Source organism: Eublepharis macularius, chromosome 5 (assembly GCF_028583425.1).
Source record: "Eublepharis macularius isolate TG4126 chromosome 5, MPM_Emac_v1.0, whole genome shotgun sequence".
Classification (NCBI taxonomy): domain Eukaryota; kingdom Metazoa; phylum Chordata; class Lepidosauria; order Squamata; family Eublepharidae; genus Eublepharis; species Eublepharis macularius.
Window position 1 is genome coordinate 40986483 of NC_072794.1, and position 27303 is coordinate 41013785.

The 27303-nt window shown below is 38.2% G+C and overlaps 1 protein-coding gene across 1 annotated transcript in view; it reads right to left on the bottom strand.

The window, feature by feature from the left end:
• The window catches only part of LOC129330315 (complement factor H-like), a 69163-nt gene extending 42751 nt beyond the window's left edge, over positions 1-26412 (bottom strand). The window contains exons 1-7 of the mRNA XM_054980346.1: positions 26224-26412; positions 25816-25853; positions 23335-23453; positions 22708-22896; positions 8598-8780; positions 7203-7415; positions 1395-1565 (exon numbers count right to left, since the gene is read on the bottom strand). Coding sequence (XP_054836321.1) covers positions 1395-1565; positions 7203-7415; positions 8598-8780; positions 22708-22896; positions 23335-23453; positions 25816-25853; positions 26224-26226 — 916 coding nt within the window. The 5' untranslated portion in view covers positions 26227-26412. The remainder of the gene's footprint in view (positions 1-1394; positions 1566-7202; positions 7416-8597; positions 8781-22707; positions 22897-23334; positions 23454-25815; positions 25854-26223) is intronic.
• Between the last annotated feature and the right edge of the window lie 891 nt (positions 26413-27303).

Consider the following 27303-nt stretch of genomic DNA (forward strand, 5'->3'; position numbering starts at 1 on the left):
GGAAAGTACCTAGCCTGGCAACTGAAGAAGAAAAAAGAGAAGAAAATCATTAGTAGGATAATGGAGGAAGGAAAGGAATTGAAAGATCATCATACAATTAAGCATGGCTTCTACAAATATTATGCGAAACTATTTCAGAGAAAGGCAGTACATTTGGAAGAAATAGACCGATATTTGCAAAAAACAGATCTACCAAAGATAGCAGGTGAAATGAAGCAGAGACTGAATGCTCCAGTAACAGAGGAAGAAATTGTACAAGCAATAGAAACAGCAAAGATTGGAAAAGCACCAGGACCATATGGGATCACTGCTAAATTCTACAAAGTAATGAAGGAAGACCTTTTACCGATATTAAAAAATATAATGAATGATATACTTCAAGGAAAAGGACTTCCAGATACATGGAATGAAGCGAGTATTGCTTTGATCCCAAAAGAACTACAAGATTTGACAGATGTGAAAAATTATAGACCAATTTCGCTTATAAACAATGACTATAAAATAATGGCAAGAATATTAGCAGACAGACTTAAAATATGGTTAATGGACTTTATAGGAGAAGACCAGGCTGGATTCCTACCAAACAGACAACTAAAGGACAACCTGAGAGTGGTTATAAATGCCATTGAATATTTTGATAAGCGACCAGACAAAGAAGTTGGCTTTTTCTTTGCAGATGCAGAGAAGTCCTTTGACAACTTGAACTGGGACTTCATGTTTGCATCAATGGAAAAGATGGACCTAGGCAAAGAATTTATAGAAGCAGTAAAAACAATATACAAGGAACAAAGAGCGACAATCTGTGTCAATGATGACCTGACAGAGAAGTTTGAAATAAGAAAAGGTACAAGACAACGATGTCCACTATCACCGTTGTTATTTGTGATGGTCTTAGAGATATTATTAAGGCAGATCAGAGATGATGATGACATACGAGGAATAAAAATAAAGGGATCTTCATATAAGTTAAGAGTGTTTGCAGACGATGTGATGTTTATAGTAGAAGATCCACTACAAACTCTGCCAAGACTACTGGAAAAAATTAAAGAATTTGGAGACTTGGCAGGCTTCTATATAAATAAAAAGAAGTCAAAATAATAACTAAGAATATGACCAAGAAGACACAACAGGAACTAAGTGAAGTAATAAACTGTGAAGTGGTACACAAGACTAAATATTTGGGAATAGAGCGTTTTTGCTTGAAATCTTGACAGCCAGTTTGAGGTTGTGGTAAAGAGCAAGAGGACTCTAAACTGGAGAGCCGGGTTTGATTCTCTGCTCCTCCACTTGAGGCCAGCATTGACTACTTAAAAACACTTTTGCATAAAACAAGGCAAAGTATCATATCATGCTACCCTTCTATAAGGACGGTAAGTCACATAAATCACACTTACTGCATTGTGGTGGTGGAGACCATCCATTCCTTGTACATTCTGCAATCCTTTGTGCCTCAGCTGTTTGCACTCCATGGTCACACTCAATCTTAATTAGATCCCCATCCTGGTAAACTGTCCTCTCAGGTCTGAAAGTACCATTAGCCAATCTTGGAGGCTCACATTTAATTGCTGGAAGTAAAACAAACTTTGTACAAAGGGGAAGAGAAAAGTTGGTAGTAAAATCCCTCTAAATGTTTGTCTGTGGGCAGGAATATGACTGTTATTTATTTATTTACAAAATTTATACATTGACTTTCTGACCTCATAAGGTCCACCAACTAGGCTAACAAATTAAAAACATACATAATAAAATCATACCATAAAAACCAGAGAAACCATAGAGAAATTGCGCCTGACATCTTGGTAAGGTCAAATTCCAAGAACTTTTTAATAAAACAGAAAACGGAAAATTAAGAAAATTGAACTGGGATCCAAAGTTGGACTGATTGGGAAGTCAAGTATTGGACAGTAGTTAATAATTTGAGTAATCTTTAAAAACGGAGCTCAGACAAAGAGCAGATATGTGGGGGGGGGGGGGGGACGAAAGCCAGTCCAACCATGAAGAAAGCAGAGAAAGACAGATTGGAATGGCAGAATGCCTTACAAACATTAGAGGAAAAGATGCTGGAAAGCACTAAAGAAATATCCCAATCTATCCTAAAGTTGGAAGAGAATTTGTTTAAAAGTGTGAAAGACCTAATAAAGGCAGAGGTGGCAGAACTAACTAAGAGTATAGATGAGGTGAAAAACGAAATGCAAGCCACCAAACAAGTAGTTCAGGGGGTGGAACAGAAGACTATGGAAGAATGCCAAAAATTTCAAGACCGGGTAGTAATGATGGAATGCAAAGTGGCCGAAAATCAGCTGAGATTTAGGGGGGTGCCTGAAACTGAAGAACAGGATGTGCAAGAACAGATGGTAGCTATATTGGCAGAATTTTTAGATAAGCAACCAGAAGAAATTGAAGCAAGTATTGACCTGATGTACAGAGTAAACTCTAGCTATGCAAGACAGAAGAATTTACCTAGAGATGTGATGGTATTCTTCTCAGCAAGAAGAGTCAAAGAAGAAATTCTGAGAGAACATTTTAAAAATCCCTTGGTGATGGAAGGGGGGCAGAGTTCGAATTATGAAAGAAATACCAAGAAAAATACTACAAGAGAGGAAGAAATACAGGGAACTGACGGAGAAATTGAGGGGAAAAGAAATCAGGTATAGGTGGGAAATACCTGAAGGATTGAGCTTCCAATATCAAATGGAGAAAATTACGATTAAGTCAAGACATGAAATGACAATGTTCCTACTCCAAAACCAAAAAGACTTTACTAGAGCTGAACAGGAATAATATGATGGAGTATAAATTGATTTCCTGGAATGTAAATGGACTTAATTCACCACAGAAACGTAAGCTAGTTTTTCAGTGGCTGAAAAAACAAAAATGTAATATTATATGCTTACAAGAAACTCATATTAAAGAAAAGGATATTAAATTTTTAAAAAATGAATCATTAGGGAAAGAATTTGGGGCATCAGCAAAACAGAAGAAAAAAGGAATTTTATTATATGTAAAGGAAGAACTGAATCCAAAGCTAATTCTGAAGGACAAAGAGGGAAGATATTTGGCAATAGAAGTAATGTTGAATGGTAAAAGGACTTTAGTCTTAGGAATATATACTCCAAACAGAGATAAAGAAGAATTTTTCCAAAAGTTAATACAAGAGTTGGATCAACATTCGTTTGAACAAATTTTAATGGCAGGAGATTTTAATCGAGTTGTTAATTTGGAGATGGATAAACGAAGACAAAGCTAAGCAAAACAGGGAAGTTACCAAAATCCTTTTTTGATCTGACAAAACAGAAGAATTTAGAAGATCTATGGAGAAAGTTTAATTTGGAAATAAAGGACTTTACATATTACTCAGCAAGACATCAATCTTTTTCTAGAATTGATATGATTTGGGCAACGAAGGATTTAAGTCTTTTAACAAAGAAAATCTAAATGATGCCAAGAATAAGTTCAGACCATAATCCAATAATGTGGGAAGCTTCGACAGGGAAGAAAAAATTCAGATGGAGACTGAATGAAGATCTTCTTCAAAATCAGGAGAATCTGGAATTTATACAAAGAGAGACAAAGTTTTTTTTCCAAGTCAACATGGGTCAAGAAGTGTCAACAAGTACAGTTTGGGATGCCTATAAAGCAGTGATGAGAGGAAATTTGACTACCTTGAAGAGTAAAGAAAAGAAAAGAAAAGAAAAGAAAAGAAAAGAAAAGAAAAGAAAAGAAAAGAAAAGAAAAGAAAAGAAAAGAAAAGAAAAGAAAAGAAAAGAAAAGAAGATTCAGGAAATCCAAGACAAAATAAAAGAAAAAGAACAAGAATTTAAAAAGAGACCAGGAAAAAAGAAACTGATACAAGAAATAAAGATATTACAGGAACAGCTGAAGGCTTTTATGACTAAAGAATTGGAATGGAATTTAAAGAGTTTGCAACAAAAATACTTTGAAGGAGCTAATAAGCCAGGAAAGTACTTAGCGTGGCAATTGAAGAAAAAAAGGGAGAAAAAAAATTGCTAAAATTGTGGATCAGGGGAAGGAATTAATAGATCACGGAGGCATAAAAAGAGTATTCTTTAAATATTGTGCTTTATTATTCCAGAAGAAGACAACAAACTTAGAGGCAATAGACAAATATCTACAGAAGTTAAAATTGCCTAAAATTTCAGAGACAATGAGAGAAATACTAAATGCATCAATTACAGAAAAGGAAATTCTAGATGCTATAGAATCAACGAAGGCGGGGAAAGCACCAGGTCCAGATGGAATATCAGCAAAATTTTATAAAATATTGAAAAAAGAGCTGGTGCAAGTACTACAAAAGTTGATGAATGAGACATTGAAGAAAAAGGAAATGCCAAAAACGTGGAATGAAGCAAATATTTCATTGATCCCGAAGGAGGTACAAGATTTAACAAATGTTAAAAATTATAGACCTATATCTCTGTTGAATAATGACTATAAAATTTTTGCCAACATTTTGGTGGAAAGGCTGAAAAGATTTCTGATAGAGTTTGTGGGAGAAGAGCAAGCAGGTTTCTTGCCGAACAGGCAAATTAGAGATAATCTGAGAGTTATGTTAGATGCCATTGAATATTATGATAAACGTATAGATAAGGAGGTGGGGTTCTTCTTTGTGGATGCAGAGAAGGCCTTTGATAATTTGAATTGGGATTTTATGTTCCAGACAATGGAGAAAATGGAATTAGGACAAGAATTTATAAATGCTATACAAGGATAATATACAAGTAATATACAAGGATCAAAAAGTGACATTATGCATAAACCATGACCTGACAGAAAGTTTCGAAGTAAGAAAAGGCACAAGACAAGGATGCCCACTTTCACCTTTACTGTTTGTGATGGTATTGGAGATATTGTTAAGACAAATAAGAGAAGATGAAAGTATTAGAGGTATAAGGTTGAGAGGCTTCTCTTTTAAATTCAGAGCATTTGCAGACGATGTGATGTTTATAGTGGAAGATCCAATCGAGACTTTACCAGTATTATTAGAAAAAATTAAAGAAATTGGAGAACTGGCAGGATTTTATATTAACAAATCAAAGTCAAATTGCTCTGCAAGAATATGACCAAGAAAAGACAGAAGGATCTAATGGACACAGTAAAGTATGAGGTGGTCCAAAAAATGAAATATTTGGGAATAGACCTTACAATGAAAAATATAGATCTGTTTAAAAATAACTATGAAAAGCTATGGGCACAAATAGAAAAAGACATGGGGAAGTGGAATAAACTAAATCTATCGCTGATGGGGTGAATAGCAGTTGTTAAGATGAATGTGTTACCTAGGGTAATGTTTTTATTACAAACTATCCCAATTGTAAAAGATAAGAAACAATTTGATAAATGGCAAAAGAAAATTTCAGACTTTGTCTGGGCGGGGAAAAAAACGAGAGTGAAGATGAAGGTACTGTGTGATGCTAAAGAAAGGGGTGGATTACAGTTACCAAATCTGAAGCTTTACCATGATGCAGTATGTTTATTGTGGATGAAAGATTGGGTTAAATTATCTAATCAAAAACTGTTAGCTCTGGAGGGTTTTAATAATCTATTTGGATGGCATGCGTACTTAGGGTATGATAAGCATAAAATAGATGGTATGTTCCAACATCACTATGTAAGAAAGAATATATTCATGATTTGGCAAAAGTATAAAAAATATGTAGGGGAGAAAAGGCCAACGTGGATAGCTCCAGCAGAAGTGATAAACCCACGGACTGAACATAAGGGAGAAGAATGGATAACTTATAAAGATTTACTGATGACGGATGGAAACACATAAAATGAAGAGACAAGAAGACCTTCCGTTTAAATACGGTTGGTTGCAATACAGACAAATTAATGACTTATTTGAAGTTGATAAAAGAAAGGTGGGATTTAAGAATAAGAATTTGAAATTAGAAGATCTGCTGTTTGGAGGTGGAGAGAAAATGATATCTAAATTGTATAAATTATTATTGAAATGGTACACAGAAGATGAATTAGTTAAGACCCAGATGGTGAATGGGTGATAAATGTCAATAGAGAAATTACGATGGAGTTCTGGGAATATATGTGGAAAAATACACTGAACATTTCAACATGTGTCAATATAAAAGGAAATTGTTATAAAATGTTATATAGATGGTATTTGACACCCAAAAAATAGCCAATATGAGTAAAGACATGTCAAACAAATGTTGGAAATGTAAACAACATGAAGGGTTTTTTTTTACCATATGTGGTGGACATGCGAGAAAGCTAAATTTTTTTGGGCTAAAATATGAGAAAATGTTGCTAATTCTGAAGGGCAATTTGACTAAAAGCCCCCAGCTATTACTGTTAGGATTAAATATGGAAAAGATTAACACAAGAGACAGAACATTACTATTTTATATGATAGTGGCAGCAAGAACATTATATGCACAATACTGGAAGCAAGAGAAACTACCAGGAACTGATGAATGGATAAAAAAAAGAAAAAGAAAAAAAAGAACATTTTAATGCCACCTCTCCAAAGAACCTGACCTTGGTGGCTTACAAAATAAAACTTTAAAAACGAATGATTAAAATCTAGAATTAAAACCCCAGCTTGTGCCTGAAAACAATGGAATAGATTAAAATGAAATTAATGGTTTTCAGACTAAAAGCATATAATAGATGTTAAGACTAAGAGATCAACCTCTTAACTAAAAGCCTGAGCAAACAGAAACATTTTGGGCTGGCACCTAAAAAAGAACAATGTAGGTGTCAGGTGTGTCTCAAAAGGAAAGTCACTCCATAGGCAAGGTGCCACTACTGAAAAAGTCCTGTCTCTTCTCACTACCTGCCTCACCTCTGAAGACAGGGATGCAGAGAGAAGGGTCTGTGAGGCAGATCTTAACTGGAGGGCTGGACAATATTAGAGGAGTTGGTCATAAAGGTAAGAACAAGCACTTTGAATTATGTCTGAAAATAAGTAGACAGCCAATGCAGACCTTTTACCACCTGCATGATACAATCCCTGTATGGCTATAGCATTTTGGACCAGCTGAATTTTCCAGACTGTTTTCAAAAGCAGAGAGTTCATTACAGAAATCCAAGGCCAAGACAGAGCACTGATCACCATGTTATGAGAGGTTCCATCTGAACGCTTATGTTCCCTCTGGCACAGCAACTACTGGAATAGGTGAGGCAGCCAAAATATTTACTTCATCCCCATCTTGAGTTACCTTTACATTCAGGATACACAATTGGCCCTCCTCTGCACTGGATTTCAAAAGCAGACTGGGAAGGATTTGTTGCAAGGCTATGTCCAGGTTTACAACTAAATTCAACAGAATCACCGTGTGGAAGGTACAGAGTTTGAAACTCATCCTCGTTTGACCTCAGTTTCACACCCATTTTCCGCCTTTCTAGTTCAGCCAATGAAATAACACAGGGCTCTGTGATAAAAAAGGAAAAGAAAATGACTTGTTAATGAAGATCATCTTGTATGGATTCACCACTATGCCTTCTTGGAAAACTGAAATAATGTGGAAAATAAAGTGGGCAGCTCTCTTTCTGAACCCCACCTCACAAGCATAGAGAAAAGAGGAAAAACGGATGCTATGATAATGAGACTTCGGCGGAACCAAACAAGACATTACATTTTTAATGTGTTTTAGTCGGAACCCCAACTCAAGCTTCATTGCTCTCAGTCAAATGGCAGCTGCTAAGAACTAATTTCCCCAGCACGGGGGGACCCTAATTCAGATCAGGATCACACTATGGAGGGCAAGGCTGAAGTCCTTTCCCCTCCACGCTCCATGATGCCAATCTAAATCGGGGCACTTGTAATGCTTGGGAAATTAATTCCTAAATGCTACTATTTGAGTAAAGGGAGTAAGATGAGAGAATATAGGGTTTACCTACCCTCGTTACAAAAAATGACAGAGGCCCTGCTTCCTTTCTGAACAGAAGTCCTGCTTCCATTTTGCCCCCAGAACTTGGATCCCACATGATAAGAAATGATTCCCCCGATTCTTGTGACCCAAAGAGAGTCATGTGATCCATGTAGGAAGGGTTTTGAGGTTGTTGGGTGCACAGGTGGGAAGTTCAGGTGTAATAGTGTACTCCCTCCCTGAGATCAGCCCTGGGGAGCCTGATCTTGTCAGATCTCAAAAGCTAAGCAGGGTCAGCCTTGGATAGTATTTGGATGGGAGACGTCCAACGAAGACCAGCATTGCAGATGCAGGCAATGGCAAACCACTCCTGTTAGTGTCTTGCCATGAGAATCTGCCAGCGGTTGCCATAAGTCAGATATGACTTGAGGGCACTATCCACCACCACCACTCCTGAGAAGCCCCTAAGAGGGTCATGTCACCCCTCTACAGACTCGTATCATTATCCTGGACCAACAGGAATAGGCTTGAGTTCATGATAAGGTAAAAAGAAGCCGTTAGAAGGTTCGCGTGACTCCTCTGCAAAAAAGGATGTGACCCTTCACCAAACACAGAAAAGCACAGGGAGCTGTAACATCATTGAATCTACCTCACATGCAAACCAAATGAGGAAAAGAAAGCAAAGAATTAGTTCCAGTGATATTTTAAAGGTCTCTCTCAAACAACCAGTATCTTCCTTCTTACCTAAGCAAACAGGCACTTTTGTCCAGTTCCCGTTGTCACAGAAAGATCTGCTATGTCCTTCCATTACATAATATCGTTGGCATCTGAATTCTACCGAAGATCCAGATGTGTACTCTTTCTGAGATAAAGTTATGGTGTCCCCATTTGCAACAGTTGGTGGGCGGCTACAGTTTTTTCCTCTTTCTAATAAGTAACAAGAATGATGATTTGTCCATGTAATCAAAATGCTAGTATTGCACATTAAAAGTTTCATTTTCATGCTGCTACAGAAACATGAATGAAAATTAAGCGCAGTGGCCAAGATGCAGAGTTGAGCATGGACAGCTAAACACTTACATGAAATGAATTTGGCCACTTGCATCCATCAATTGCTGTACATTTTAAACCAATCTCCAGTTTGACTTTTTGCTACATTGTTTTTCTCATTGGCCACGGTTATCATACTATCTCTTTCTCAGTTACTGCATGATTTGTACAGATATGGGAGGTACTTAATAATATTTCCTACTTGGCTTGTTGTTTTATATTATTATATTATTGTAATTGTACGCTCCTGAAACTGGACTCTGAAGAGGCCGCCTAGAAATTTTCAAAATACGTAATAAATAAATAATATTCCATCCAAATAAAGGAGGATATTAGGAAATGCAGATTAGGAAATGCAACTTCTTCTCAGTTATCAACAACTTTCAACTAATCCTTATGATTTAAAAGTCTAAGATTATACAGTATTAAGCCATACCTGTACACATGACTGTGTATGGGTTACTAGCAGTCATTTGTTTGTTCTATTCTAGGGATAATAACAGAGCATTGCCCTGGAATATGTGACATACAAAACCAGAGCCACATGAAGTTCAGCTGCAGTAATTTGCCAGCTACTCATAGAAACAGAGAGCTGGGGCATCCAGTCCAAGGCAGGAAATTCACAGCTGCCTCCTACACTCCCCCAGTAACCCCTGCTCAGTTTCCAGAGGAAGTAAACAAAGGGAGAGTATCACGGTAATGTACAAATAAACAAAAACAAACAAGCCATGAAATCTAACTAATTAATTTGACTATAATGTTGCTTTATTTTGATTGATTTACAATAGAGACACTCATTAGTCAGTTTCCAGAGGAAGGCAAAAAACCTCCAGCACCCCGAGCTAATCTGGCCTAGAGGAAAATTCCTTCCTGACCCCAACGAGGTCATCAGCAGTACTTTAGGCATATAAGAAAGGGTCAGAAAAGCTGCACACTGACACATTCCTTTCTGCTCTCCCTCTCATAATCTGGCTAAATTCATACTGAGTCATAGGCTCAGCACTGATGTCAGATGTCCATCTAGCCTCTTCTTAAAAACCTTCAAAGGGGAGCCCACCACCTCCCAAGGAAGCCTCTTCCACAGAGGGACAACTGTGTCAGGAAGTTTTTCCTAAAGTGGAGGTGCAATGTGTTGGCGCTAGCGGTTGGACACCTTGTCTCCACTCTCCCAAGGACATAAAAATTAACAGCTTCTAAAGAATGTAAACGGTTAATAGAAGTTGCTGAAACTGATTTACGAGATGTCTGGCATAACAAGAAGCAGCTCGGTGGATGAATAGGTGAGAAGGGAGAAGATAACAGAATTTATTTAGTTTAAAAGGGAAGGAGGATGAGCTGAGATAGAGATAACATGGCGGTTACTGTGAAAGAGTTATTGGAACAATTGGCGCAATTTCAAGCTTCGATGTCCGACTCCCAGTCTAAGATATAAACTTCTTTGACCGAGCTAACAACAGAAATGAGGTATTTGAGCTCAGAGGTCAAATTAGTGGCGGGCACTGCATCGGAAGCTAAGGCTCTTGCACAACAGAATAAAGTGGAAATTGACTCATTGAAAAAACAGTATATAGACTTATCGGACTGCAATAGGAGGAGGAATATTATTTTTTTTGGTATTTCGGAAGAAGTCAAAGCATGTGACTTGGAGCTGGCTTTGGTGGAATGGATGTTACAACAGGAGCTGAAAATAGAAGAAGAAGAGATTGAACGCACTTACAGACTCCAAACAAGAAGAAGGGGGGGAGCCGCACCCGGTGATAATGAAGCTTGCGAGGGAGAAGCTGCAGCAGAGGATATTCAAAACACTTTAAAAAATAAAGAGCTGACATTTAAAGGCAGAAGGATTTATGTGAAGGGGGACTTTTGTAAAGAAACGCTGTATCAAAGGACTCAAATGAAATCTTTTGCTCAGAAGCTCAACCAAAGTGAGATTAAATTCAGCTGGGCGTACCCAGCATCCTTGGTTATCTACCAAGAAGGGAGGAGGCTTTGTGCGAGGAATCCTGAAGAGGCACAGGACTTATTAGAAGCTTTGGGAGTAAATGTGAGGAATACTGAGTGAACTTCGATGGAGAAAATGCATTAACCTCGGCTACAGTAACCGGATTGAAGAAGGATCACCTAATCACTATGTTAAGAGATCAAGACTGTCTCAAGATTAAGATATATTAAGGGGAATATACAACGGAACTACAATAGTATTAAAATGGTTATTAATAATTCGGGGAGTGGAGAGTGCGCTTGCCCAGAGGTGTAGAGAAGGGATGGGCGTTCATCCCCAGTTTGGGGCTCTACACAAGGGAAGGGGAGGGGGAGGGATGGGGAGGAAGAAGGGAGTTGGGCATATTAAAGGGAATATTAAATTAAATACCTGGCCAGGGGAACGAAGGGAAGGGAAATTTGAGTTTGAATATGGATAAAACGTTACAGATGCTGACACTGAACGTCAATGGCCTGGGTTCAGATTTAAAAAGGTATAAAATTTCTAGATTTCTTAAACAACAGAATATAGATATAGAATGGCTCCAGGAAACACACAAAGCAAAGAAAGACAAAAGACCTTTATTCAGGGACCCTAATTGGGGCATTTTGGCAGAGGCGCATGGATCAGCAAAAGCAAGGGGTGTGGCAATTTTGGTCCATAAAAGGAACGATATAAGAGTAATAGAAGTGATAAGAGATGTTGAAGGGAGATTTGTAATGGTTAAGTGTCTGGTTGAAAATAGATTAACAACCTTGATAAATATATATGCTCCAAATACGGGACAGAAAACTTTTTTTATCAAAGGTATTTAAAAAAGTACGTAGCTTTTCTGAAGGAGAGGTGATATTGGCAGGAGATTTAAACAAGGACTTTAATAAAGATAACATAATTAATTGGAAACAATGGGATTTGATTGAAGTACATAAAGTTCTTAATCTAGTGCCTAAACCTACATATTTTTCAAGTAGACATAAAACCACCTCATGTTTGGATTATGTATTTATAAATCAGACAAGCACCTGGGAGGTTAAAAGAGTAATCACCCATCTAACATGGATTTCAGACCACAATCCAGTAAGCGTAGAAATAATACTAATGCACAAATTAGGAGACCATGGAGATATAATAACATGGTTATGGCTAGGGAGGAGGACAAGCGATATATTACAGATCAAATAAAGTTATACTTCAAAGAGAATAAGGGAACGGTGGAGACAAAAACACTATGGGACGCAGCTAAGACGGTAATTAGAGGGCAATGTATCATGAAAGAAAAGGAGATAAAGAGAAAATGGCACGCTGAAAGGGAAGGGAAATTACAGGAATTAAGCAGGCTGCAAGATGATCAAAGACAGAAGTTTTGCCTCAACAGACATAAATTAATTAGGGAACTGCAGAAAAAACTGGATGTCCTTGACTCCATGGTGTTATGGAAAAGGCAGGTTATGGTAAAAAATGACTACCAGAGGAATACACTCCATTCAGCTAAAAGATTAGCAAATTATCTGAAAAGGGGAAAAGAGAGACAAAGGGTGAGGAGTATTAAGATAAATAAAAAGGTGACACAGAATCCAGAAGAGATAAAAGGAGCGTTTGAGAAATTTTATAAAAGTCTATATGAGGAAAAAGAGGTGAGGGAATTTGAGGAAGAGATAAGGTTAGTGTTAACGGAAACCAAACGAAGGAGGTTTGAGGAGGATATAACACGGCAAGAGATAGAGCAGGCGATAGGTAGCTTAAAGACAGGTAGATCCCCAGGGTTGGACGGCTTTTCGGCTGAATTTTACAGGGAAATAAAAGAGGTATTGATTCCAGAATTACAAGAGGTATTTAATAACATACTAAAAGGAGGAAAGGCCCCCGATACCTGGAGAAAAGTAGAAATAATAGTGATTTTGAAACCTAAGAGAGACCCCCAAGAAGTGGGTTCGTATAGACCGATTAGCCTGCTGAACCAAGATTATAAACTCTTTGCCAAAATAATGGCAAATAGACTCAAGGATATTATTAAGAAAGTGATAAAAGAAGACCAATATGGGTTTATGGAGGGTAGAAACATTGCACACCCGGTAAGAAACCTAATCAACGTCTTGAGTCATAATAAATGTAGGAAACTGGCATTATTAAAATTAGATGTTTACAAAGCTTTTGACACACTATCATATCAATTTTTATGGTCAGTTATGGCCAAATACGGAATTAGTCAATCACTTATACAAGTATTTCAGGAGATATAGAGAGAGGGCATAGCGGTAGTCAGACTCAATGGGGAACATACTTCACAATTTTCAATTCAGAGGGGAGTTAGGCAGGGATGCCCGCTCTCCCCGTTCCTCTTTATAATGGCTATAGAACAACTAGCTCAGCATATTAGAAATTCTGGGAGGATAGAGGGATGCCAAATAGGCAAGGAAGAAATTAAATTAAATCTATTCGCAGATGATTTGATTATAGTTATATCTAATCCGAAAGAAGGAGTTAAAGAGACAAAAATTATATTAGAAGACTTTGAGTTAAACTCAGGATTAAAAGTTAATATGGCAAAATCAGAGATAATGTACATCAATGTAAGAATGGAGGAAAGGGAAGAGATACATAAATGGACAGGAATAGGCTTAGGGGGTTAAGAAATTCAGATATCTAGGGATAGATATAGTTAAAAATGTTAATAAGATGGTAGAGAGGAATTATAATCGAACGTGGAATACAATATTGAAAGAAATGAGGAGGTGGGGTAAAAGGACATTAAATATAACAGCTAGGATTAACATAGTGAAAATGTTTTGGACTCCAAAGCTACTATATCTGTTCCAAACGATACCATTAGAAATTAATAGACAAAAAATTAACAGTTGGAATGCAAGAATAAAGGAATGGGGTTTTGGCAGCAAAAAAAGTAGGGTTTCTAGATATTTTATATATGCTCATAGCTCAGATATGGGTTGGGGTGTCCCAGAAATGGGGAATTATTATGAAGCATTTCAAATAAAAGCATTAATGGAAAGAGGGGAGAGAAGCGAACAAAAATGGGTCAGAATCGAGAATGAGGCAAATAAAGGGGTTGGAAGATTTGGAGTATTTACAGGAGGAAAGCTTAAATATAGTATGCTAGATCCAGGACCGAGGAAAACAGCATTAATGATTTGGAGGAAATGGCAACCGAAATGGTTAAAGGGAGTATCTAGACAAGTACCACTAGAGGCGTTGGATGAGGAGGAGGAAGATGAGAAATGGTGGAGATTACTCAAACAGAAAGGGTACACTAGACTACAAGATATACTATGTGGGCAGTCGTTTAAACCATTACAAATATTACATGATGAAATAGGTAGGCAATATTGGTTGAAGCTAATAGCTTTACATAATAGACTTAAAAAGATAATTGAAAATAAGACTTTGGTCATGGGGGAACCAATGGAGGAGTTATTGAAGGTGATGATGAACATAAAAAGGAGATTAGTAGGTAAGATATATAGGAGGATGACGTCTGATGATGATTGGACAAGAATCCTCCTTCAAGGGAAGTGGAGTGTAGAAAGTACTTTAGAAGAAAGAATGGTTGATAGACTTATAAAAGGTATACAGAAGATAAAAGTGCATAAATTTAGAGAGTTGGAATTGAAATTTTATATGAAGTGGTATAGAACTCCGGCTATATTGGCTAACATGTTCCCAGGACTGAGTTCAAAATGTTGGCATTGCAGAATTGGGAAAGGATGGTACTCCCATATGTGGTGGGAGTGTACAGAAGTTAAAGCCTTCTGGGAGAAGGTAACAGAGCAACTTTATAGGTTTTTTTGTAATAAGACCGAAGATAGACTTGGAACTGATGTTAGGTAGTACTTTAGGCTATCAAGGTATTAGGAAAGAAGAACAGGACTTATTTCAAGCAATTTTGCTAGCTGGTAAAGCAGTAATAGCATTTGGTTGGAAAGATAAAACCAAGTGGACGAAACTAAATTGGCAGAATTATTTATTTGAATATAATCGATCAGACATTATAGCTATAATTAATCAGGATGAGCCATGGGAATTAAGGGTAGGAAAGATTAAGGAAAAGTGGCATTTATATTTAAAATGGGTTATGGAAGGTCAACAACGGGACGTTCGGTGGAAGCTTCTAGGCCTCTGTCCTTGGCTAGGAAGGATGAGAAGTTAAGGGAGGGAGGGAGGCATAAGGGCATGGGAACATAGATGGATAATTTGTATGAGGAATAGTCATCCAAGTATACAAAATTTCCCACCCCCCTGGTTACGGTATATAAATATCTTCGGTGATGATCTAAGAGAGGAGGAAGAGGAAGGAGAACTAAGGACGATTAGAAGAAAGAAAGGACCTAGAGATTAATCTTTTTTATTTGGATGTGGAGGAACAAGATAATACATGGACTTATGGAGGGCAAATGGAGGGCAATGGATATATATGTACGGGAACTGGGATGTTTTGAAGGCAATGTATTAATATATATATATATATATATATATATATATATAAAATATTGTAACTATCAATGTGCACAATTAAATTAAAACCAAAAAAAAAAAAAGGGGGGACTTCCTGTTTGGGATCCATGGAGGTCTAACGCAGCTCCACTTGCGGAGCTGACCGGACTGCCGTTTTAACCGGCCGGCGGGGTGAAAATAGCCCGCGGCCGACTGCTCTCAGGCGGGGAGCAGGCAAAGAACGCTCAAGACCCTAGGGTGAGCTAGATCTCGGACGAGGGGGGGCTCTACACAGCGAGTCTCCCCCCGATCCTTGAGGTCCCACCTTGCGACGGGTCGGCTATAATCTCTGCGGCAGTTTTGGGGCCAATTCGGCTGGCATAAGACCTACATACCCAAGCATCGATTGGGGGAAGAAGCTGAGAGGAGAACTTAAAATCGAAACAGCGATTACAACCCGAGAAAAGTGAAGAGAAGGTAAAGATCATTATCTTCTGAGACGGGACAGATTGATAAAAACAGAGAGGAAAAAAAGTAGATTTTTAAACTGCAACAGACTAGTGAAAAGGAGGGGAAGACTCGGCAGGAATCGAATTTAAAAAGAGACTAAGTTTAAAGAAGTTATTAAAGAAATGGGACTATTGTTTTGAATACCTGTGGCTTTGGAGCTGTGAGAAAAAGACACCATCGCGAGATCTGCTGTGGGAAGACGGGAGACAGGAAGTGCGTAATAACAATAGAGTGGCTGGAGAGAAGCGGCCCTTGCTGGAGGGCAGGAAGTAGGGAATCGCCATTTTTGAAAGGGGAAGGGTCGCGGCTTCAGCGGAAGAGGAAGTAGGCCATCTTGGATTACAAAATCATAGAGAAACCATAGAGAAAAGACGCCCGACATTTTGGACTCTTTAAAACTTAATTTCTATAAGAAGACCGGGACATTTAAAATAGAAAAACGTTAAATTTTACGCCACGGAGTTAAGGAAGAGAGCGGATTCGTGGGAGCGAGCTAAAGCAAGCCCCACGATGTCAAAAAAAGAGTGGCAATCGGCAATAGAAAACCTGGATAAAAACCTGGACAAAAAACTTTTAGATATGATTAAAGAACTTAAGGACACGAAATTGGAGTTGATAAAAGAGGTTAAAGAGGTTACACAGACAGTAAAATCGGAGCTGTCAGAAGTGAAAAAAGGTATGGAAACAATACGAAGTGAACTACAAGGAACGCAGCAGAGAGTTAAAACAGTAGAAGACGCGATGGAGAATTTAGCAGACACGCAACAAACAGAGATGAGATTGGTGAAGGGGAGAATGTCAGTTGCAGAAACTAAACATATGGAGAAGCAGCTACGTTTTCGTGGCTTGCCAGAAGTGGAAGGAAAGTCAGCGCAAGAACAGATGACTGAGGTGTTGGCTGAATACCTGGGGAAGGAGGAGGAGGAAGTTGTGGCTATCCTAGATGTGGCGTACCGTGTGAACTCGAGAATTGCAACCCAGAGGAAATTACCAAGGGATGTGATTGTGCAGTTTACAACTAGAAACATGAAAGAGAGGATTGTGACAAAACAGTTTCAAGATCCATTGGAGATTGATGGCAAGACGATTATTATAATGAAGGAACTGCCCAGATCAGTGTTATTGGACCGGAAAAAATATAAAGTGCTAATTCAGACTTTGAAGGACATGAATATTAGGTACAGATGGGAGCTACCGGAAGGAGTGTCCTTTGAGTTTGGAGGGGCAAAAAAACGCATCAGATCTGAGCGGGAGATGGAGCGATTTATTAAGGACAATGAAAAAGACTTACCAACAAAACTATGAATATGGAGTGTAAAGTATTATCTTGGAATGTAAATGGACTAAACTCACCGAATAAGAGGAAAAATATTTTTCATTGGCTACTAAAACAAAAATGTGATATTGTTTGTTTGCAGGAGACCCATATTAGAAAACAGGATGTAAAATATTTAAAATCTGGAAAATTGGGCAAAGAATTTGTAGCGGCCTCCAACAAGAAAAAAAGAGGAGTGGTGTTGTACATAAAGGAGGAGCTGCAGCCAAAATTTGTTATGAGAGATGTGGAAGCTAGATTTGTAGCAGTGGAATGTAATTGGAATTTAAAGAGAGTGTTGGTAGTCGGACTTTATGCACCTAATGGTGCAAAGGAAAGCTTCTTTGAGGATTTAAGGAAGCATTTAGACGATCTTGCATATGACCAGATAATTCTTGCTGGAGACTTCAATGGAGTGACAGATTTGGAATTAGACAAAAAGACTACAACAGCACAAAAGAAAAGAGGACTATTGCCAAAGCTTTTTTTTGAGTTGATTCAACAAGAGACTCTCGAAGATGTATGGAGGAGAGAATATCCTAAAACCAGACAGTTTACTTTTTATTCTGCAAGGCATCTTACATTATCAAGAATTGACATGATCTGGGCCTCAAAAGACTTAGCGTTATGGACTAAGGAGGTAGAAATAATGCCGATGGTAGGCTCAGATCACAACCCAATTATATGGAAATTTGGAAAAAGGAGAAAAAGGAAAGCCTGGAGAATAAATGAGGACTTGTTACAGGAAAGAGAGAATATGGAAATATTGAGAAGAGAGACAAAGTTTTTCATACAATACAACGTGAACAAAGAAGTACCAACCAACAAAGTTTGGGATGCATACAAGGCGGTTGTAAGGGGCATACTAATGGACTTAAATGGTAGAGCAAGGAAAAAGAAAGAGGAGAAAAGACAAGAGATTGAGGAGAAAATAAAAGCCAAAGAAGCACAGTTAAAAAAGAGACCAGGAAAAAAGAAAATATACCAGGAAATCAAAATTCTTCAAGAACAGCTAACAGCAATGAGTAATAAAGAATTGGAGTGGAACCTTAAAAGATTGAATCAAAAAGCGTTTGAGGGTGCCAATAAACCTGGGAAATATTTGGCATGGCAATTGAAGAAGAAAAGGGAAAAGAAAACAATAAATAAAATCTGTGAAGAAAATAAAACGTACTTGGAGCAGACTACCATCAGTAGAGCCTTTTATAAATTTTATGCTAAGCTGTATAATAAAAAAGAAGTAAACAAAGAATCAATAGCATCATATCTGGAGAAAACCAAACTTCCAGAAATCTCGGAAGCTTGGAGAAATAAGTTGAACAGTGAAGTAACTGATGAGGAAATAAGTAAGGCAATACAATCCGCAAATCTAGGAAAGGCGCCAGGGCCAGATGGACTTACGGCTAAATTTTATAAGATAATGGCCAATGAACTGGCACCATTCCTAAAAGAGGTGATGAATGGAGTTTTTAGGGATCAAAGGATTCCAGATACTTGGAGTGAAGCGAATATATCATTGATCCCAAAAGAGGGCCAAGACCTGACCAACGTGAAAAATTACAGACCTATATCACTACTTAACAATGACTATAAAATTTTTGCGAAGATATTGGCGGAGAGATTGAAGGGGTGGCTCTCGGAAGTTATAGAGGAGGAACAAGCAGGCTTTTTGCCAGACAGACAAATAAGAGACAATTTAAGGACAGTGATCAATGCTATTGAATATTATGACAAGCGTTGTGACAAAGAGGTTGGTTTCTTCTTTGTAGATGCTGAAAAAGCGTTTGACAATTTAAACTGGGACTTTATGTTTGCCACTATGGAAAAGCTACAACTGGGAGAAAGATTTGTCAAAGCAATTAAGGAAATTTATAGAGACCAGACTGCAGCAATTGTAGTGAATGATGAACTGACCAAGAAATTGACGATTAGTAAAGGAACAAGACAAGGTTGCCCGTTATCTCCATTGTTGTTCATTTTAGTATTGGAGATTCTGATGATACAAATACGACAAGACGAGGAAATACGAGGAATAAAAATAAAGGACTATTCATATAAGGTCAGAGCATTTGCAGATGACATAATGTTAATTGTAGAAGACCCACTGGAGAACATGCCAAAAGTGATAGATAAGATTAAGGAGTTTGGAGACTTGGCAGGTTTCTTCATTAACAAAAAGAAGTCAAAGATACTATGCAAAAACATGACTAAGCAGAAACAACAATTGTTAATGGAAACAACGGATTGTGAAGTAACTAGTAAGGTGAAATATTTGGGAGTTGAGCTGACTGCAAAAAATATAGATTTGTTCAAGAATAATTATGAAAAATTATGGATTCAGATAGAGAGAGACTTGATCAAATGGAATAGATTGAACTTGTCATGGCTGGGCAGGATTGCAGCAGTTAAGATGAATGTGTTACCAAGAGTAATGTTTTTGCTACAGACAATACCAATCATCAGAGACTCTAAACAATTTGAAAAATGGCAGAGGAAAATATCAGATTTTGTTTGGGCAGGCAAGAAGCCTCGAGTGAAAGTAAAAGTTTTACAAGATGCAAAGGAAAGAGGCGGAATGCAACTGCCCAACCTGAGACTTTATCATGATGCAATCTGCCTAGTTTGGCTAAAAGAGTGGATGACATTAAAGAATAAGAAACTATTAGCCCTAGAGGGATATAAAAAAATTTTTGGATGGCACGCATACCTATGGCATGACAAAGTGAAGGTCAACTCGATGTTCCTGCATCATTTTGTAAGGAGAAGTTTATATACAATCTGGAAGAAGTACAGAATTTATCTACAAGAAGGAACCCCCTTGTGGGTGGTTCCATATGAGGTGATAGACCCGAGAGCTGTTGATAATGAACAACAATGCTTAACGTACAAAGAAATAACTAAAATTGAAGTATCTAAACTTAGAATAAAGACGCAAGAGGAACTATCACCTAACTATGATTGGTTCCAGTATAGGCAGATCAGAGACTTATACAATTCGGACTCTGCAAAAGGGGGCATACGAACAGAGAACTCGGAACTAGAGCAGACCCTTCTTAAAGAAGATAAGAAAAGAATATCCAAGGTATACCAAGTACTGCTGAAATGGTATACTGAGGACGAGACAGTTAAAACACAGATGGTGAAATGGGCTATAAATTTTAATAAAGAAATAACAATGGAGGCATGGGAATACTTGTGGAAAACTACAATGAAGATAACGACATGTACTAATATTAAAGAGAACATTTACAAAATGATTTATCGTTGGTACATGACACCAAAGAAGATTGCGCTAGGGAACTTGAATACTTCTAATAAATGCTGGAAATGTAAGAAACATGAGGGCTCCCTCTACCACATGTGGTGGTCGTGTGAGGTAGCTAGGCAGTACTGGGGGGAAATAATAAGAGAAATGAGTGAAATTTTACAGTTTCAAATAAATAAGAACCCAGAACTCCTGCTACTAAACTTGGGAATGGAGGGAATTCCAGCCCATCATAGGACGTTGATATTTTATATGACAGCAGCAGCTAGACTTTTGTATGCGCAAAAATGGAAAGTACAAGAAGTGCCAACTATTGAAGATTGGATCTACAAATTGCTGTATATGGCTGAAATGGACAAGATGACGAGAAAATTGAGAGATCTGGACTCAGGGCAGTTTAACACGGACTGGGAGAAGCTGAAACAACATCTGGAGAAGAAATGGGAGGTGGGAGGAAAACTGTGGCAGTTTGAGAACTACTGAAGTATAATATAAGTATAAAAGAGAGGGGTGACTTTACCGGGGGAGGAAGAGAAAAGTGAACTTATAAGCAGTTAGATTAATAGATTGATATATATATATAGATATGTATAGGTTAATTGATAGAACATTGATAGAGAATAATTAATGATAAGGTTTAAACATGAGGATTGAGTAACTAACAATATTTTCTTTCTTTGATAAGATTTATATGCACCAAACTGAATGTACAGAAGAGTTAAATTGATTGACTATGTGATGAGCTATATAGAATTACCATAAAAAGATGAAATGAGTAACATATAGAGAACAAATCAAATTGTTTGATTTGTTTGATTTAAATGTGGGAAATTTTTATGGTTTATGATATATAGGTTTATGATATATAGAAATATTCAAAATGGGAAAAGGGGATAAATTGTTTATCCAAGGACGTACAGTTTGGGTGTATAGTAAGTAAAGGAGTTAAAGATGTACTGCTTAATATAATGGAGAATGTATATCAGTTTTAGATAGAGGAATTTAATAGAAGTAAGGGAAAAGGGACAGAGGGGGGGAAAGCTGTTGGAAGTCAACAAAAGGGGGGGAAAGGGAGGGGGTTAGAAATGAAAAATTTGGGGAAAATTGAATGTAATGTAAAAATAATAATATTCTAACCCAATAAAAATTTTTCTAAAAAAAAAAAAAAAACCAAAAAAAAGGAAGTTTTTCCTAAGGTTTAACTTTAAACTATTTTGGTTTAATTTTTAACTCATTGGTTCAAGTCGAACCCCTGAAAAAACAACTCTGCTCCATCCTCTGTGACAGCACTTCAGATATTTGAAGACGGCAATCGTATTCTCTCTCAGCATCTCCTCTCCAGGCTAAACATACACAATTTCTTCAACTTTTCCTCAAAGGACTTGGTCTCCACCATTGTAGCATTCCTTTGCACACATTCCAAATGAGGTCTAACCAGAGCACAGTAAAGTAACACCTTCAGTTCACATCATCTGGACACTATACTTCTGTTGATGCAGCCCAAGATCACACTTGTCTTTTTAGCTACCACATCACACTGCTGACTTATGGCCAGTACATGGTCTACTAACATCCCTAAATCCTTTTCACATGGACTACGGCCATGACAAGCCTCACTTATCCTATAATTATGCATTTGATTATTTTTTACCTAAATGCAGAATTTAACATTTATCTCTGTTGAAATTCATTTTGTCAGTTTTTAGCCTAGTTTTCCAGCCTGTTCAGATCCTTCATTCTGATTCTATCTTCTACTGTATTTGCTAGCCCTCCCAATGTAGTACCATCTGCAAATTTAATGAGCATCCTCTCTATTCCTTCATCCAAGTCTATTACTTTGAAACAAGGTATATTCCTCAATCCCAATATTCCAATGGATAGCCTCATCATCAAATTTTAGTAATGCCTATTACATCACAGTCCCCTACTCAGGAAAATCATGTTATTCATCTCCTTAAGACAATCATACCAGCCCTTCAAAGTCTGAAACTTTCATAACATTTTGCTGTGCAAGCATTGCCTTTTCATTAAGTGTGGGGAGATAACAAGGAGAGAGGTGTGAAAGCTAATCTTTCTTGTGTGGGAAGGGCCAGGAAATTGATGGAGAGTGTGAACTGTTCTGTTGATGGAAGAAGCACTTTCTAACAGTCTGGAGAATATCAGAGGATGTGAACAAGGAAGCCTGGCAAACACTGGCATCCAAATTGGAAAGTGAGCTAGTCAAAGGACTGCCGAGGCTTTTCAATAATCCAACAGGATTTTATCAGTGCTCTCTCAACACATTTACCCGAGATACAGGATGGCAAATCCATGTTCCCATCAATACATTTCCTAACTGAAGGAGCTGAGAGGATATATCCTTCCCTGCACAAGAATTCCAGTGTCTGATTGTTTCCAATCACATGGGAACGTCTTCGGCCACCAGACAAAAGGAGGTTTTTGGCTTCCAGCTGCTGCCTTGTGATACTACAAGACGCTAAAAGAAAAAAGAGCACATTGTCACTCAAATGAGAGTTTCTGCATTTGAACCTGGCAGATTCTGGTAGCCCAGCCATTCAAAGCATTGGTGGGGTAGGTGGGGAGGTGGCAAATAGGATACCATAAGCCTTATACAATAACCATGTGTATTTAGTTTCAGATAGGTAGCCATACTGGTCCATCGTAAAAGACGAAGATTTGAGTCAAAGACTTCAAAGATCAACAAAAATTACAGAAGAATCAAAGCTCCTTTCATGGAGAGTCCTGATTAGACATGGGCACGAACAGCATTACGAACGAAAAAACCCATGAACAGCCGTTAGTCTGTTTTCGCAAACAAGCCATTTGTGAGGCCCCATTCTAAACAAATAAGTGGTTGTTGCAAGCATCATTCATTGCCTTCATCAGCCATTCATCTAGCCAGACAGTCTGGCACCTGCAATCAATTCTCTTGTCAACCGGAGGCAGGGACTGAACTCTGTCTGAACTCCTTCTGGCTTTCCTTCTGGCTTTAACCCTTCAAAATACTTCCAGCAGAGAGTCCCGTTTTTGCCACTGTGAAGAGAAAATGACAACAAAGGAGGAGACCCATGCATCATGCCTTTCCCGGGGTGCAATCTCTCTGAAACTTGGGGGGGTCTTCAGAGGACAGTGAGGACTATGTCCCCTGCAAATTTGGTGGGTATTGGACATTGGGAAGGTCAGTTTGTAAGCCCTCAAAGTAGCTTCCACCAGAGAGTCACATTTTTGCCACTACGAAGCAAAAATGACAGCAAAGGGTGGGACCCCTGGATCATGCCTTTCCCAGAGTGCAATCTCTCTGAAACTTGGGGGGGGGGTGTCTTCAGAGGACAGTGAGGACTATGTCCCTTGCAAATTTGCTGGGTATTGGACATTGGGAAGGTCAGTTTGTAACCCCTCAAAGTAGCTTCCAGCAGAGAGTCCCGTTTTTGCCACTGTGAAGAGAAAATGACAACAAAGGAGGAGACCCATGCATCATGCCTCTCCCGGGGTGCAATCTCTCTGAAACTTGGGGGGTCTTCAGAGGACAGTGAGGACTATTTCCCCTGCAAATTTGGTAGGTATTGGACATTGGGAAGGTCAGTTTGTGGGGTGTTTAAAGGGCCCTGCCCCTTGTATGTGGCAGGAAAGGGCCCTTTAAAATATCAGCTGGCCGGCAGCAGGGAGGGAATCCCCCCTGCCACCGGCCAGCTGATAGTTTAAAGGGATCTTTAAAGGGCCATGAACAACAAACATGTTTGTGAACAGGGTCATGTTCGTTACTGTTCATTGTTTGTTGTTCGTGGATGACAACGAACAACAAACAACTTGTTCCGGTTTTTTTTTTCCATTCGTGCCCATGTCTAGTCCTGATCCCATATACCCGGAAGGGAGATGGGATGCAAGGGTGCAATGCAAAACTTAACCAGCTTGATTAGAGCAGGGGAGAAACGCTAATTTAGAAACCATGTTAATTTGTTAAAATATTAAATCTGTAACTGGAAACTGGTTATTACTAATAGCAGAGGTCACAGCAGTCCATTCAGTCAAAACAGCCAAACACGTCATGTCAGTTTTGTGATTCTCATGAAATATAATCATCATTATTAGGGTTTTATTTCATGGGAGAAATAGCTGAAGTCGTTGTTAAAATATCCAACCAACATTTTCAGTCAGTTAAGAGACACATGCACAACCTCATTGGACTATGGACAAATCTCCCAAAAATGAACACTCCATTAATACTATCAGCAGAAGCAACTCTGATTGAAGTTCATTCTTCTAAGTCTGGGACTGAACAGGAACTAGCCTCTTGTGATTTCTCGCAATAAGTAGCTTCTGTTTGATTTGCAAATACTAATGTTTGCCTACATGTTGCTGGATTACTGATTCCCTATTGCAAATCAGTATCATAACATTCGTTCCTGTAATGGTTTTTTCCGTGCATGGTTAACCATTAGCTGATCACAACTGAATGACAATTTGCTTTTCAAACACTGCCTGGAAAACATGACCACCACCACCCTCCACATGTCAGCTCACTGCATGGGCAGGGAGAGCAGGCAAAAGTGGTCTGGTCACCCCGCCTCCACCCATTGCCTGGTCATCTGCAGAGTGCAAATGTGCAGAGGAAGTGGCTGCACAGACACCCTCTTCCTTTGATCAGCAATACTGCTTTAAAATATTATTGATCATGGGAACAAGGTGTGTGCAAGGTGACTTCCACGGCATGATCCACACAGCCGTTACTGTGTTTGCTCAGAAAACATGTACATCCTAAACATATGCCTATGTGAATATGGCCCACTTTCCAGATGGAGTGCAAAATTACACGAGTATACCCTGATAAATGAAAGGGACTTCTCTTCCACCACCTCTTTGACCCCTCGCTTCTATGTCTAAGGCTTCAGTGTTCAGTGGCAAAATAAAATAAATACCCACGCAACCAAAATGACCCACAGTTTAGTAACATGTGATCTTATTACTAATCTAAATAAAATAAAAATTGAAACAGCTTAAGAAGAGATCGATTGAAAAGCTTGTTGGGCACTCCCCCCCCCCCATTAATTCTAAATTCTTGTGTATTTGTATAGAAGAGTGTAAATGCTTCATATCGTCTACTGAGACTCTAGAGCCTTATACAGAGGCAAAAATTCTTGCTGTATGGAAACTGTAGGCATTACCTCCAAATTGTGACTTGGTAACCACATCTCTCATACATTACAGACGCACTTTTAGAAGCGATTGTGAAGAATCCCATTCAAACAGAATAAATCCTCTTACCCAAACACTTTGGTGAAGAGGTCCACTGTGGTCCTTCACATGTTATCCAATCAGGCCCTTCCAAGGCATATCCAGGGTAGCACCTATATTGTACTCTATCACTTTTCTGATACACAACTCTTTCGTCACTTACCATCTCTCCAAAATCAACTTCAGGTGGTTCTTCACACACTAGAATGAAATTTAGCAAACTCATCATCAGCTTGGGTTGAATTCCGATTCAGGATTATTTTGATCTTTGAAAACTGCTCACATTTTACAAAGTTTTTAGTTATGTTCTTTCAGTGATATTCTTGGTTACTCAGTCATGCAAATTTATTTTTATTTTGTATATCTAACTTTATTTTCCTTGCCAACTATTAAAGAAGCCAATGGTTTTGTCCCTAAGCTGATTGTTCTCAGTTTCCACAATTTAACAAACCAAAAGACAAAACTGAAATCTTTCCTATCATAAACTTTAGTTTTGCACCACTAAGCCTGCCTATAACAAAAGAAGCATCAAATATCCATTTCCTTGTTCTAAACATTTCCTATAACTTACCATTTTGGGAATTACAACATGTCCATAGGAGCACTGGAATGATATATTTCACCCAAATCATCTCAATATTTCAGGCAATTTACTGATCTTCAGTAATACAGCCTTCCTTTCCTGCTAGTAATTGCTTTAAAGAACAAAAAAGTCAAGCTTTTTCTCCTCCTCTGATGCCAACCTGAACTTTAATTCCGGTTGTTCACTCCTACATTTGAGCTATGCCTTCTTTGATTGGTGTAGAGCCTGTCAGGAGGAGGAAATAAGACAGACACTGATTTCTCAATTGAAATAACACTGTCACCAGAAAGGTCATTGAATTTTGTGTTAACAGTGCTGCTGACAGCAGGACTGTATAAAATGAAAACAAACATTCCTCTTTTTTTGAGAAAACAAAAGCCTTTTCAATCACTTTTACTTGAATTATATCTAAATATTGACCAACATGTTAGTTACGGGACACTGGTGTGACACACATAGTGTAGCGTCTCCTCAATGTCAATAAAACAAAAAGTTACACCAAAACAAAAAGGAGCATGCCCAGAGACAATGCCAGAAAAATAAACTCCATGAGTTATGAAGACAAAACCTTATAATTATGTCCGTGAGAAGTAACACTATATAACACTGAAATTATACAAAGGGAGAGAAATGACAATAACTCAATCCATTAACGAAAAATCAAAGTTCCTTAAAGTTCTAATGAAGTGCTGAGTAGTGGCGAAAATAAACAGCTGCAGGCAATTAAGCTGTGAAGTCCTCAGGCCTGAAGAAGGATCATTCTGGTTTGAAATGAGAGAAGAGGAATTTGGTCGGCTTACGCTCATTGTCCCTCCGTTTTTCAGCGCTGATTTCTTCCTCAACAGCGCTACTATCTTACCTCGTCATATCAATCCGAGGACTTCACAGCTTAATTGCCTGCAGCTGTTTATTTTCGCCACTTATTTTCGCCACAGCTTTGGATCCACAAGTGTTATATTTGGTTCAATGTAAAATTATATTAACAAAGGGAGATAATAACAGAACAGAAGACAATGAACTTCATCAGGAAGGCGTCAACTGACTCAACTCCTGCTGACTTTTAGCTTT